Here is a 15,777-nt window from a genome sequence, read left to right on the forward strand (position 1 = left end):
TGGGAAACAAATTTGAATACTGTCCCACACTGATGTCAGAAGGTAGCTAATGTAACACCAATTTTTGAAAAGGGCTCCAGAGGCGATCCTGTACGTTACAGGGTGGTGTGCTTTTACTTCAGTACCATGCTAATAGGTTGAAACTACAATAAAGAACAGAATTATCAGACCTGTAGAGAAACAGTGTGTTGGGGAAGAGTCAACACAGCTTTTATAAAGGGAAGTTGTGCCTCACCAATATATTTGAATTCTTTGTGTGTGTGTGTCAACAAGCATGTGGATAATGGTGATCCAGTTGATAGTGTCAGCCTGTGGAACTCCATTCCCATGGGATGTTGTGATGGCCAAAAGTATAACCAACTTAAAAAAAAATTACATAAATTCATAGAGTTTAGGTCCATCGATGGCTATTAGCCATGATGGTTGGGGATGCAACCTGACTGCCTGAAGCTGGCAGGGAAGACAGGTGTGGCTCACTCTAAAACTGCCCTGTTTTGGACACTCCCCCTGAAGCTCTGGTATTGGTCACTGTTGGAAACTGGATACTGACCTAGATGGACTGTTGGTGTGACCCAGTGTGGCAGCTCTTATGTTCTATTATGGAAAAATTACCATTAATCCTACATTTTTCTGTTCACGGGCTACCTATTGCATTATATCTATTCAACAAAAAGATTAGGAAAGGGAAGCTGAGGGCATGTAGGGGAAGGAGGAGAAAAATGTATGCATGCAGGGGAGGGAGATGCAAGAGGTAGGGGGACTTTTGGAGTACAGGAAGGAGAAAGAGTGGGGTAGTACAGTCTTCCTGCTTTGGGCAATGTCAGAATGACAGTTGCCAGAACATACCAGCGAATCTGGCAGTGATGGTGAAATACAACTTTTAGTGATTTAAGTTTGATGCTTCATACCATGTGATATTTCTAACTCAAGATAACATTCTCTTTTGGTTTCTTGCCCTTTTTTGTTCTTGTATGAATATTTTAATTTTTAAAGAGTTCCTTGACAAAAACTGTTAAAATGGGGTTAAGGTTGAGAGTGTGTATTAGTAATTTAGGGTAAAACACACAAGGATGTTTCAGCTATCCCATAAACAAGCATTATAAAGGCAAGATATTCCAAGTTAGGTTAAATGGAAAAGAAATCCAAAATGTTAAGATAAGGAAATACAAAGGTAAGACACATCCTCAATGTATTGACACAGTGAGGGGGCAGAAGAGAGAAATGTAATGTGTTTTGTAATTTCTTCTGATCTGAGAACACAAATGCTAAATGCTTTAATCACGTGTCATGGTATCACTACGGGGCAGAAGTAAGGTTGTTTGGAAGTCCATCAATCTTAGTTCCATTTTAATGTAATTTCTGTTTGGAAATATAGATGTAATTGTACCTTTTGGTCTTTAGTCCTGGACATGCTGTGAACAGAGACTGCAAGCTTCCCCATACAGCTTTGTCCATGCCCATCATTCTTATGTATTCAACTCCATGGAGGTTTCATTAATGCTATTCTGTGTAGTTTCATGATGCACTAAGGAAGAGTAAAAGGAACTTTGTCTGTTCACTATGTGCATTTGGATATTATGTTGATGGCTATGTATAACAACTTAAGTGGGACGGGGCAGCGATGAGAGGTATTTTGTGGCATATTCATCTTTTTGTACTGTCATCACTTCCAACCTCCTCACCTTCATTCTGCCTACATTTCTGTAATGACTTCATTGTGAGATCAAGTCCCACAGAAATAACTACACTAGTCACTTCTGGAAGAGTCTGTCTGAGAACCCAAAAGCTAGCATGGTGATAGGGGTGGAAAATTTGTAATCCTTGGGGTTTTTTTTTCTTAGGTGTTTCAAATCAACCACTCTTCCTTTGTCTGCTTGCATCATACTTGTACACCTCTAATTCTAACTATATATTTCTCTTTTTAAACAGATACCTGGTTTAGTAACTCTGAAGAGGCTTTCATGTGTCAGCTTTGCTGGTGTTGATAGCTTGGATGATGTGAAAAACCACACATACAATGAATTGTTTGTGTCTGGCGGTTTTGTTGTGTCTGATGAATCTGTTCTTAATCCAGAGTCTGTCACAGTTGGTAAGAATTTTTGTTAAAAATCATGAATTTTTAGTACAGAGAAAGCACTTGAGAATTAAATCCTCCATTTAACTACAGAAGAGAGGCAATGAAAACTTCTTGCAGTCATATGTATCAAGCTTGTTGTAATGGACCACCTCAAAGAGGGTTAAATCAGTTTATTTTCATATGCACTTTATTATTTGCCTTTCTGGAGATAGCTGTCTATAACCAACTGGATTGGGGCCACCAATTAAAATTTCATAGGCTGCTGATATAGAAGTCAGTCTAGTCTCTCAGCCTGGGTCAGTCTGAATAGCTACCTCGACATGAAAAGCTTTTTGTATGATGCTACCAAACCATTAATATTCCAGTCCTCAAAGAATCATACACAGCTTTTATAATTGTAGCCTTTATTTAAGACGGCATAGTTCTCTCCATTCTCTCTTCCCTCCCATCCCAAACCCCCCCCCCAGAAGCAAAACTTATAGGTATATCTCCATATATGATCTCATAAAATGGGAAAGGACCCCGAAAGGTCATCGAGTCCAGCCCCCTGCCTTCACTAGCAGGACCAAGTACTGATTTTTGCCCCAGATGCCTAGGTGGCCCCCTCAAGGATTGAACTCTCAACCCTGGGTTTAGCAGGCCAATGCTCAAACCACTGAGCTATCCCTCTCCCCGTAAGTTAATTTGTTTTTAATGGATCTCTCTTAATGGCAATAAGTCACTTTGAGTCAAATTTAGTGTAAATTTACACAACTGTAGTGGACCTGGGCCACTGACAGCAAACTGTAATCTATTAGAAACTGAATCTAAAAAAAAAGACACTTCTTGCAAAGATCAGTACTGGGGTTATGTTTTCAGCTGTTAATCAAAGATATGTAAAATGGAAGACAATAGTTTTTGTGTTTGGCTTAGATTTTTAAATGTTTTTTAAAAAAACATTATAACACATTATTTTGTCTCCAAAATAGATAAACTTAAAAATTTCCTAAAGTTCCTTGAGGACCTCAGTACACCTGATGGGAAATGGCAGTGGAAAGTCCACTGTAAAATACAAAAAAAACTCAAGGAGCTTGGGAGGTAAGCAATGTACTCTAAATACCAAGGTACTGAAATGACATGTTAGAAAAACAGTGCTTTCAAAGATATAAAATCTTAACTCTCTTCAGAAAATATTTTCTTGATTTTTCATTGTGATATATTATGTAGTTTGAATATTGATCTAAATGTAAACCTCCAATCCTCTTTTAAATAGAATGAATGCTAAAGCCTTGAGTCTGCTGACACTTCTGAATACCTATCAGAAGAAACACATGGTTGAGATTCTGTCATATCATAACTGTGACTCTCAAACACGAAATGCTCCAGAATTAGACTGTCTTATCCGACTTCAGGCTCAGAATATACAACAAAGACATGTTGTCTTCTTAACAGGTAAAAAACCAGAACTTGCAGCTCTTTTTCTTAAGTTTGATATTATTGTGTTACTAAGTCACTCCTCTTTCTCTTTTTATAAATTTAGAAAAGAATGTCAAAATATTTTCAAATTATGCTGATAATGGAATAGTAGTTGCTACAGTTGATGACTTTATGCAAAACTTCAAAAATCTCGTTGGCTACCACAATTCAATTACTGAAGAAAACAACCTTCCTTCACCTGGTGTTCCTGAAAGACAATCAGGTAATATTCAGCATATTTTATACTCTTTTCAGCTAATCAGAGGAGTGGGGTGGATCAGAGGAGTCCTTTAAGTGTAGTGTCTTTACTCTTACAAAACAAACTCTGTAGATTTGTGAGGAAATCCCAACTCTCAAGTACTCTGTATTTTAAGAAATGGGAAAGGGATGCTGGGATGGAATACTTTAAGGTATCTTCAGTACAGAATTACTGACTAATTCAGTATCCAAGAAAGCCTGATGATGATTGATTAAGAGGGTAAGGTAATATGTAAGCCAAATGACATTCCCTTCTGTTCTGAGGGAAGGATAAGCTTAATGACAGATTTAGAAATGGTAACAAAATGAACTTGGATGTCAGTAATTGTATTCTGTAATTGTCTGATCAAATACTGACCTACTGTATAACTTTAGATGCTGTTTTGACATTAACCCCTTTGGAGCTGGGAGTTGGGATTTCCCAACACTAAACATGAACACAATGCGCAGAAGCTTTTAGCATCGGAATATCTGGACATTCACACAGAGGGTTAAGTGTGTGTGTTGAGTAAGTGAACAAGAGTGGCAGAAGACCAAGCCTTAAGTGATATTGGATTTACCTACCCGAAGCATAACACTCTGTGAGTAGTGTATAGCTTTTTTAAAAATCGTATATTTCAATAGAGTAGGACTTCTCTTTCTTAATATAGTTCTTGTAGAAAGCGATGAAAAGGACGAGGAAGATATGTCTTTGGATTCAGGGGATGAAACATCACAAATAGAAATCTGCAGTGATGCCTCAAAGTATGATTCTCATTCAGAAGCTTTGCAGACAGAGACCAAAGGCTCACATGGAACAGATTCAAAAGAAAAAACTCTAACCGATATGCAGTTGTCTTCTGAAGGACAAATTGGGTTGATGGAAAAAACTTCTAAACTTGATTTGGAGGAGATACAGCCAATAACTCCTGTTTCTACAGTATGCTCTGCTGAAGGAGACAAAAACAATTCAGTAGAACAAGTTCCTTTCAACAACTTTCAGGTTTACAGTAGACAATTAAGTATGTCCCATCAGTTCAGTCATTTTAATGTTCTCACTCATCAGACTTTTCTGGGAACAACATACCCAATTTCCACAAGTCAAAACCAAGAAGGTGGGAATTATTTTCTGTCTGCTTACAGTCAGAGCATGGATACAGACAAGTCGTCATCTCCTAGTAATTGGGATGTAAATTGTGAATCTTCCAGGCCATATTCAAAATAGAAATAAACACAAAACTAAAACTTTTTATAGGTTTGTTGTGGACTTCTTTCTGTTTCTAAAAAAGTGAATTAACAGTTTCTATTTTATTCTCTGAACAAAATGTTTCTTGTCGTTTAACTCAAATGTTTCCGTCTTATTTAAATCATGATGGCCTGTACCAGTTGAAGCATCTGAAAATTGAAATAAATATATATTTTTTAACATTTATTGTATTTGAATTATCTTGTTTTGTTGGCACTTTTAAGTTTTTACATTTGTATTTGACCTGTACTTGGGCTTCAGTTTGAAGTCTGTTTTAATGTAAAACTGAATGTTTGCCTAAAGCATGTGAAATAGCAAAGCTTCATTTTTTAAGTAAACCTGTAATAGAGTATCCAAGCCCCTTGTCTTTAAATGAATATAAAAACTGTTATGTATTTATTTGATTGACATTGGACACAAATTTTGTACAAAATGTTTTTACATAGCGATAAGGCAGTGTAGTTATTTTAATGAAAAAAAATATATATAATACTGGATTTTGGCTAAATACCTCAATTAGAGTAACCAATGGTGCAGTTCCATTTAAAAAAAAAATAAACTCTTCATGCACATGGGACTTAGTAGCAACTTGCTTTGTTTTATATCCTGTTTCTAAAATACAGAACACTGTTGCTGCAAAATTTATTTCAATACCATTTTTGTGTGCTTCTAATTAATCTGTTTAGTACCTTCTGCTTACCACAACTGCATGGAAATAGCCCTACAGTTTTAAAGTTCTGTATCTTCTTATAAATGTACAGATGGCAGACAGCTGATTTGTTCTGTCTTAACTTGAATTACTATAGTAGTGTAACAGATAGACACTATCAGTACTTTTAGGCTCTGAACTTAATGTTCTGCTAAATGTGGCAGTGCCACTAAAATGAATATCTTCATAAGAGTTTAATTACTGTTCTCACCCGTTCTTTAAAATTTATATGTATTGTGCTAGATTTTGTCTCCTTCCCCCTCCCCGAACATTTTTCTGTAGTAACTCAATTATTGAAGCACAAATGTATCAACTTCCCTTGTGCACAGTCTTGTAAATACTATAGAGAAGATTTCCAGAAAATACTATGTGGATGGTAAAACAAACTGGTATACTACCATATGTTTGGTTTCTTTTTTTTTTAATTTAGTGTTAAAGTCCACTACTACCTAAGAGTTTTCTTACATTACTAAGTTTTTGGGTTTTGTTTTTTTTTCTGTCAAGACATTTTATTTTTGTTGCAGTCAGTTTAGGTTTTAGTACAGCCATGGGACAAATGTTGTTTTAAAGGCAAAATGTGATTATTAAGCCACAAATGACAGGTGCACTCACTACTTATAGTAGCTAAAACTATTTTTTTAAAGCTAACTAATTTCAAGCTGGTATTCATTTTTAAAATACCCATTTAATGCATTTTAAGTAAAAAAAAAAAAAAACACTTCTATAAAAAGATTTCTAAAAATAGAAGAAAAGCTCCCACTCATTCAGAACAGAGGTGGCTACAACAGCAGCACAGAGAGATATGGAAGCAGAGGCTATTCAGGCAATTGGGTGCTGGCAGTCTAATGCAAACTGAACATATGTAAGACCACAGGTGGAAAATCAACATTAATCAGTTGTGTTCTCATTTCAGATACAGGACAACCAGCTATACACACAATGGTGTGGATCTGTGGGCATAGTATTGTGTTTTGGGTGCATAAGCACACATCCAGGTTGCCCTAAGGCTCCCAGCTAGGATTCGGTGGCGAAGCATACTCAGTAGGCACGCAGGGAGGGGCATGTTATGCGATCAACTGATACCGCTGTTGTATGCAGTGTGAGCGCATCAGCAGCCACCGGATATATTGGTGATACACCTGGGAGAAAATGATCTAGGAACACTTAAAGGGGTGGAGTTAATGCTTCGAACTAGGAGGGACCTGATGTTGATCCTGGGAATTTTTCTGGGGGTTAACATTGGTTGAATATGCAACAAACTGCAACAAAAATAAACTAGCAATTACTCCATTCCTTTTCCAAGCCATGAACCCCGCCAGGGTGGACAAAACCAGGAAGTATGTGAACAGGGAGGTGGCCAAATTCTTGTTGCCCTTGGTGGGGGACAGTAATTTCACATCCTGGCATAGTCTATGGGGCACTGGAGTTATTTTAGGAGGATGGGGTGCACCTGTCAGACTCAGGTGCTGCCATATTTTTGGCTGATGTAAAAGAGGGTATTGGGAGATGTCTGGGAATCCAGCTGGGTGTGGGGGAGGAGGCAGCCAAGCTAATGGCTGGCGCCTCCTTGTGGCAGATGTTCAGTGCAGGTACTCCGTAAATTAAGGCACAGAAGAACAGATAAATGGCTTGGAAAAGGAATGGAGTAATTGCTAGTTTATTTTTGTTGCAGTCAGTTTTAGGTTTTAGTACAGCCTAGGGACAAATGTTTTAAAGGCAAAATGTGATTATTAAGCCACAAATGACAAGTGCACTCACTACTTATAATAGCTTTAGAAAAAAAATAGTTTTAGCTAACTCATTTCAAGCTTCAGAGTGGTAGCTGTGTTAGTCTGTATCAGGAAAAAGAATCAGGAGTACTTGTGGCACTTTAGAGACTAACGAATTTATTTGGGCATACGCTAATGTCCAGATAAATTTGTTAGTCTCTAAGGTGCCATAAGTACTCCTTTTTTGCTAATTTCAAGCTGGCATTCATTTTTTAAAATACCCATTTAATGCATTTTAAGTAAAACACTTCTATAAAAAGATGACTTCTAAAAATAGAAGAACAGCTTCTTCACTTCATTTTACTGTACTTAGTAGAGATACAAAAAGCTATTCCTTCCAGAATATCAAACTGTATTCTGTATTACAGAATAAACTGTATTAGGAACTAAGCCACTGTATGGCACATGTGAAGTCATCATGCAGGGGCAATTCTTCTCATGAAGAAAAATATTCTCAATTTCCTTTCTTCATTAAACTTTAGACAGATTGTCATACAGAAACAACTGTATTACAAAGCGCACATTCAGATGTGTGTGGTGTTTCTCATGGATATAATGAGAGAATTTATTCAAACTGTTGCCTAACAAATGGCCAAATGTTTATCACCTGTAAATGGTCTTTGATGTTTATTTAAGGCAGTTATCTTCAAATACATACAAGATGGTAAGACCAGGGAGGGATGGGCCACTCTTTATTCACTGTTATGGGAGTTCCCTCACATCATACCAGTTTGCTACAGTTTCAAGATAGGGACTGACAAGGTTGGGATGCCCAGCATATGAATTTTGGTTCCCATTCATTCAGGATCTAGGCTGCAACAGCAGCAGCCCAGCTGGGTATGGGGGTTAGGACAATTCAGACAATTGGGCATTGCTATTCTGAAGTGTGCAGAGGGAGGGGGAAAAATCTGTGTTAATCTTCCTTTGTATTTTCATTACTGGGTGCACAGGTGGGCTTCTAGGGTGGCTGGAGGTTTGCAGCTGGGCCTCAGGGGTGAAGCAGTTCTGAGCTGGCATGGGAGGAGGGGCATGTTATGGGACCAACTGATGCCTCCTCTGTACACTGCAGGGGCCTGTGAGCAGGCATCAGATATAATTGTGGTTCACCTTGAGGAAGATAATGTGGGACTGTGTAAAGGATAGCCTTAATGGTCAGAGTTAAGAAGGACTTGGGGCTGATCCTGGAACTTCTCCCAGGAGTAAAAATTGTATGATTGGATATGCTGCAATGCAGAGCGTGGCAGGGAGCTGCGAAGCCCCTGAAAGGTCAACAAGGCTAGGAGGTATGTGAATAGGCAGGTGGCCAAATTCATGGATGCCATAGGAGGGTCAGTCTTTTCACATCCAGGCATAGTATATGAGGCACTAGAATTATTCAGGGAGGATGGGGTCCACCTGTCAGACATGGGAACTGAGAAGTTTTTGGCTGATATTAAAGGGGGCATTAGGAGATGTCTGGGTGCCTGGTTAACTATGGGCGGGGGTGGCCAAGCTAATTGCTAGTGCCTCTTTTGGAAGATGCCCACTGCAGGTATTCCCTGGGGAAGGGCTACAGTGATCAGATAAATCCTTTACCAATGCATTTTAAGGGAGAAGAAATGGGAGGGGATGGGGGTGGGGAGGGTTTGGGACTCCTATGGCTGGTATAGCAGGGAACCAACTCTTCCCCCTTCTTTATAGTCTCCCTTAACCCTTATTTGAGGAGGGGGGAGGGAGAGGTCCCTGCTGTGGGTTGGCTGGAGACCAGGGTAGATAAGGGGGAGAGATGTCAGAAGCCCCCAGCTATATATTGAAATTATTATGGAATTATTTGCACTGTACGCTTCTATCGGCCAGGTACTCCCAGACTTGTCTCTTGTCCTCTTTCTGGCATAGCTGGACAATAAGCACTGCCATTCAGTTTTAGCTAGCATATTCAATACATATGCTGGGTTGCTCACTAGCACACAAATTATTTATCTAAGTGATCAGACAGCTTTTTGGACAAGGCAACACTGAAAGGGGAAGAGATTTGGTACTTCTAATTTTTTTTTTTTTTTAGTGTGAGGCAAAAATTGGTAGTAATTAAATATTTAATACATTTATTTATACAAAAATACATATATTTTAATTTCTACAAAAAGTTAATGTAAACAAAAACTTTCTATACTGCTGTTTTTCTACTACATAATCTTAAGAAATCTTCAAAGCAGAAGATTGTTCTAAACAGCAAATGCATTATATATTAGATTCAAGCATCTTCAAACAACCACATGGGGGGAGGAGGAAAGGGAACAAAACCACATAACCTGTCACAGTTCATGTAGGAGATAAGACCTAGGTTAAAAGAGATTTAGATGCAGTTAGTAAATTACAGTAGCAAATATAAAGTGCTGCGCCTGACATTTTTAAAACTGAATTTTTTTGTATATGTGTGTACCTTTTTTAAAATGGTGAAATAAAGTTTTCTTCTTGATTTATGGTTGGAATTAGACCAGTCTCCAACTCCTTCTGCTTCTGGAGGAGACCCTGAAATGAGTACAAAGTAAATGCTCTTCCTTCTCCACAAGATAGGAGTCAATGGCAAGCTTCTACTTTATTTCTTATTTGTACTTTTAAGGCTCTTTAACCAGTTTAAAATATGTAAATTCTGGAAAAAAAAAACCACGGTAAGTCAAGCACTCAAAGTAGGAAAAACGCCCTTCTAAGAGTGCAGGTGCTGTTTTACTTCAGTTTCCTTTTGCACATGGAATATGAGAGTCTTGCCTTCCATCTGTAGGAAGTCTGTGGCAGAGCAAGGAGTGGAACCTAGCTCTGACTCCCAGAACAGTGCCTCAAACAACAGAAATGGCCTCTTGTTCTTTGAACTCTATTTCATTCAGTCTATCCTGGGCACTGAATGAGGTAGGAATCCTGCAGCACAAATAGTACATGATTATGTAATTAAATACTGCAGCTGTTCTAACAGGTTTTTGGTATGTAACTTCCTATGGCTTTAAAACAACAGAAAAAGCACATTTTAGCATGGGTTTTTAGTAAAGCTGGATCCCAGAACATTTTAACTATACCAATAATTGGTAGCAATAGTAAGCTGTGATTTTTTTTTTCCTCTGTGCATCATTCCTTGGAGTAGAATCCGGCACACATATATATGTTAGCCTTTGCTTACATGTGTGAATGTGCAAGGCAACAAAGAACTGGAAATCAAGACTGTTGGGATCTATTCCTGCCTCTGGAGGGGCATGTGCGCTCTAGTAGCTAGAGTGAGCATAGTTAAAGAGTTGAAACACTGATTCTGAAGAGTGGTTTGGGTAAAGCAACATGAGCTGAGGCAGTAACACTAAAAATGTGGAGATTCTAGCCCTTGCTACAGCTCCTTTATGCTGCTCCAGCTGCACTTGTGGCTGGTGTGGTCCTTGGAGCTACTCCCCAGCAGAAGGGCAGTGTAGGGCTAACATAACATACTATTTGTAATACTGTAGTGGCAAGGGGCTCTAGTGGTGAACCAGGACCCCAGGGGACTAGGTGCTGAACAAAAAGACAGTCCCTGCGCTCAAAGAGCTTATGTAATCTTTTTGCTCCTGTGCACCCCCACCATAAGCCCTAACCTAGAGGTAGGCTGGAGGCAGGAACTGAAGTGGCAAAACTTGAAGTGAGCTTGGCAATTCCAAGGTGCGGCGAGGCCCATAGGTATGATGTTACTGTCATATATTTAGGCGTGGAAAGATTAGATTTTTATTGGTAAAATGTTGGTTTTTGCCATACATACACAAACTGATGAAAAAATATTTCTATCAGTAGTAACTGACATTTACAGACAAAGAAAGAAAAATGCTGCTTAAGGACTTAGTTTGATTTAAAGATGTTTATTTTGCATGTTTTGACATATAGTGTTGACAATTTGTGTGTAAAGTTAAAAAGCTTTAACTTTTTGACGCTCACTGTCTATCATTAATTGTACTAGGCCCTCCCCCCAATATCCCATAACTGTGATTTAAAAAAAAAATGCTTAAAAACCCACAAATTTGCACCATTGTGGAAATTTAAGTAGATTAGAAAGGATTAATAATAAACATTGAGAGTGTTACAGGAGCCTCAAAGTTAGCAGAACTTACACTAGCGGCTGCACAAACCCTGGAAGGAGCTTAGAAAGTGGAAAGGTGGCCTAAAGGCTCTTTTGCCCCTCAGTAACTACACCAGGGCTGCATCTTGCATGCTGTGACCATTGAGACACAGAACAATAGCTGGTCCCTCAGTTCTATTCTTATATCTGCCAGAAATGACCCTGTGCAACCTCTCAGTAAGAGGGAGAGAAAGATACTTGCTGTCTTCCTAAACTACATTTATGAGATCTTGCTCACAAATAGGGGCTAAGGTACAACTTTAGTCAGTCACTGGAAAGGAGGTGACTAGAACTCACTGGGGTTTTTTTGTTTTACTTCCTACCACACCTTTCCCTGAAGACTAAGTTTGAGTGACATGTGAGTGGCAGATCTTGCTACAGCTGTGATGGAGAAAATGGAGCACTGCTCCATCATAGTTGAAAGAGGAGAGGAAGATATCTCTGCTTTTTGGGAGGAGGCTGTGCTCATTCCCCCCCCCCCCCCCGCACACTTTTTTTTTTAAATCCCTGCCTTCCCTAGGCCAGAGAGTGGTGGCAGCTAAGGCTACCACTGCTCCTGTATTCCTGTAGGTAGGAAAACATCCCTATTTCACCCCCCCTATGCTAAACCTAAAATCACTGATATTAACACCGTATAGCACTAACACCAAACTTCTTTGCTAAGCTCACCTAGAACAAACTGCAGGAATGCTCAGCAACATGCTGGCTTCAGTCCCCATAATTGAACACCATTTTGCAAATATGGTGTAGCTAGAGGAATATTCAAAAGTGATGGATCTTTGGCAAGCATTTCCATGAGCTCAGAGAAACCCAGCCAAATGGAATTGGACAATGTAATGGATCCAGCTACACAGACAGTTTCTATTTCCAATCTTCCACGTTTACATGCCAGCTAAGGTCTGGCAATTTTGGAATCCCAGCTAGCTCATTCAGAATTGGACAATAAGGATGACTGCCAGCTTTGTCTGCCTCATATTTTGCAGGGGCATTGTGTGGGGAAGGGGTATATCTGCTACTGGTGTACCAAATGTGCAGGGGCAGAAGCATGTCTCCCTAGAAGCACAGTAATTATTATTATATATTGTAACTATTTATCATTCTACTGGAACGCTTTCAGACTTTCTCCCTCTAGCTGCTTTACCCAACATATCTGTCGTGCTTCTATAGCTGTAATGCTTTGGTGAAAGAAGTGGCACTAGTCAAACCTGCAAATTAATTACTTCTGCCAATAAATTACTAGTAGAACCTGCTTATCTTTTGGTTAGACCACTGCTGCACCAAAGAATATGACACTACATTAGGACATATTCTCATTAGGAAAATAATGCAAAGCAGGGCAGAGAGCTGAAGTTCCACTGGTAAGTGTTCCTGCTTTCATTAATTAATTTTTAATAGCAGAATGGAAGTGCAACCTGAAAAGAACCTGACACTGAATGAAATAAAGTGACACAAACACTATTTGCAAAGGCCAGTTTTAGTAGTTCAAACTGATGTTTAATGTTCAGAATGAAAGGCATTAATGTTATGCCTATGAATGGCTCCTTACTGTCACTTACACGAAAAATGTGCTGTGTGAAAGATATGCAAACTTGTAGGGTATTAAAATGTGAGCTGTTTTAGGAGTTTTGTTATAGTATGCACTTTGCACTCCCACCCACCCATATCAGGTCATTTAGCGGAGGAAAACCATGAAGCATTTGTGCTGGTCATCCAAGTCTACTACCTCAATTGGCCTGGGCATGCAGAAAGACTGGCCTGAAGTAGAGAGAGTGTTCTCACTGAGATGCATAAATACCCCCACCTCTTGAGCACATATTGTGCAAGTGTTTCCCATACCTGGTCTTGCTGCTTCCCTTCCCTGCTTGTCTCTGTTCACATGAGTTCCCCTTTCCTCACAATTTCTTTGACTGCTCCTTAAAGAATCCCAAAACATCTTTCTTTCTGTAGCCAGACAAGGACTCACTGCATCGAGCATATTTGCTTTGAACCACATTCTATTATCCACTAAATCACTCCTGTTTTACTAAGTAGATGGATAGCAACATCATCTCAATAGTATCTTGACCCCATCCAAAACACTATGTAGCCTTCAGAGTCATCAGTTGATGTTTTATGTGCAGTGTCCGTACTCTTAAATATTTTAAACTTTTCACTAAAAAGAAACACATCTCATTCAAATTGTTTTCACTAAATCTTGTGGAGTTATGTCATTACCATTTATTTACTAGAGGTAACGAAGCAAACACTACGTAGCTTATACAAATGTGCACACGCTTTTCTTTTCAACAAATTCAGTTATATATTTTGTTAAGACACTTCTTATTTTTATAGATATACTGGGAATCCAAAAACAGATTTCAGTGTTGACAAAAAAACCTAATTTAGGGAAGGTGTTTTATAACAATTCATACTTCAAATTAACAAAAATATTTTTCATAGTTGCTATATGATTGCCAGCCCTGTTAAGTCTTTTGCTGTGAGTGGACAGCTACACCTTGACAGGCTCAACCACCAGTTGTGGGAATGTCATCCCCTTAAGATAGCAGCAAAGAGTCCTATGGCACCTTATAGACTAACAGGACTCTGCTGCTTTTACAGATCCAGACTAACACGGCTACCCCTCTGATACTTGACACCCTTAAGATAGGGTCCTGATGTGCTGTGAAAAAATTATTCCACTTTTATCCCAGAGCTGAATCACCCTCTCCCCAGGAAGACCACTTTCTTAGGTGCTCAACTGTCTCAAAGCTAGGAAAAGAAAGAGGCTAAAGATGAGAGTAATGTAAGAAACACCAGGGCAAAAAAGTAGGATGAAAGACAGGGATAGAATCAAGAATAGGGCTAAAAGGATGGGAAATGATTATGAAAATACAAAACTTTAAAATGTTCATTACAGATTTAGCTCATACTGTACCTGGCGTAATTCTGATAGTCCTTTGAGGATTGCCTGTTGTCGGTCTCTGTTTTTCACCACATTAGGATTAAGAAGTGGATCTCTCACATGATCAGAACTAAAAATCTGCCGTGGTGTATGGCAAGAATCTAAAGATAAGTATAAATCAAATTAATTATACTAAGTAATTGTTTCAATTTTACTTTAATTTCTTCCAAGTAATCTTTTTATAGGCTTTGCAGAATTTGATTTTTTTTATAATTAACAGAAAATATCAATGTTTATTTTTAAGCATGTTTTTTCTATTTCTATAGATTTAACTTTTCACAGTTGCAACAAATTATGGGAGATCAGACAACTAGGGGTTAGACAATAATTGTTAATGCCAGTAGACGCTGAGATTCAAAAAAGTTAAAGCTGCATAACCATTAAAACACAAATTGTCAATATTACATGTCAAAATATACAATGTAAATATCCTTAAAACAATCTAAGTCGTTAAGAAGCTTTTTTTATTTTTTTTATTTTGCCTATCTTGTAAATTTTGGTTAGTATTAGGGCTGTCAAATGATTAAAAAAATTAATGGCGATTAACCGCAATGTTAAACAGTAACAGAATACCATTTATTTAAATATTTTTTGATGTTTTCTACATTTTCAAATATATTGATTTCGATTAAAACACAGAATACGAAGTGTACAGTGCACTTTATATTTATTTTTTATTACAAATATTTGCACTGTAAAAAACGAAAAATAGTATTTTCAGTTCACCTGATAGAAGTACTGTAGTACAATCTCTTTATCGTGAAAGCTGAACTTACAAATGTAGAATTATGTACAAAAAATAACTTCATTCAAAAATAAAACAATGTAAAACTTTAGTGCCTACAAGTCCACTCAGTCCTATTTCAGCCAATCACTCAGATAAACAAGTTTGATTACATTTGCAGGAGATAAAGCTGCCCGCTTCTTGTTTATGTCACCTGAAGGTGAGAACAGGCGTTCGCATGGCACTGTTGTAGCCAGCGTCGCAAGATATTTATGTGCCAGATGCACTAAAGATTCATATGTCCCTTCATGCTTCAATCACCATTCCAGAGGATATGCATCCATGCTGATGATGGGTTCTGTTCAATAATGATCCAAAGCAGAGTGGACCAATGCATATTCATTTTCACCATCTAAGTCAGATGCCACCAGCAGAAGGTTGATTTTCTGTTTTGGTGGTTCGGGTTCTGTAGTTTCCGCATCTGAGTGTTGCTCTTTTAAACGTTCTGAAAGCATGC

The 15,777-nt window shown here is 38.4% G+C and overlaps 2 protein-coding genes across 25 annotated transcripts in view; one reads left to right on the forward strand and one right to left on the reverse strand.

The window, feature by feature from the left end:
* Nucleotides 1-15,382, forward strand: part of TASOR (transcription activation suppressor) — a 70,222-nt gene extending 54,840 nt beyond the window's left edge. For 4 of the 8 annotated variants that reach the window (XM_045024250.1, XM_045024251.1, XM_045024252.1 and 1 more), the window contains 5 exons: nt 1,930-2,089; nt 3,046-3,154; nt 3,330-3,508; nt 3,597-3,755; nt 4,441-6,121. In XM_045024250.1, the coding sequence (XP_044880185.1) occupies nt 1,930-2,089; nt 3,046-3,154; nt 3,330-3,508; nt 3,597-3,755; nt 4,441-4,994 (1,161 nt within the window). In that variant the 3' untranslated portion in view covers nt 4,995-6,121. Of the gene's footprint in view, nt 1-1,929; nt 2,090-3,045; nt 3,155-3,329; nt 3,509-3,596; nt 3,756-4,165; nt 6,122-14,574 lie in introns of those variants that run through there. The other 4 variants (XM_045024254.1, XM_045024257.1, XM_045024258.1 and 1 more) reach the window with 2 other exon arrangements.
* Nucleotides 1-15,777, reverse strand: part of CCDC66 (coiled-coil domain containing 66) — an 86,436-nt gene that overhangs the window by 28,368 nt on the left and 42,291 nt on the right. For 9 of the 17 annotated variants that reach the window (XM_045024260.1, XM_045024264.1, XM_045024259.1 and 6 more), the window contains one exon: nt 14,510-14,637. In XM_045024260.1, the coding sequence (XP_044880195.1) occupies nt 14,510-14,637 (128 nt within the window). Of the gene's footprint in view, nt 1-1,387; nt 1,526-1,933; nt 2,078-5,118; nt 5,165-7,687; nt 8,101-8,133; nt 9,810-9,899; nt 10,002-14,509; nt 14,638-15,777 lie in introns of those variants that run through there. The other 8 variants (XM_045024271.1, XM_045024268.1, XR_006581076.1 and 5 more) reach the window with 7 other exon arrangements.

This window comes from Mauremys mutica, chromosome 7 (genome assembly GCF_020497125.1).
Source record: "Mauremys mutica isolate MM-2020 ecotype Southern chromosome 7, ASM2049712v1, whole genome shotgun sequence".
NCBI classification, from domain to species: Eukaryota; Metazoa; Chordata; order Testudines; family Geoemydidae; genus Mauremys; species Mauremys mutica.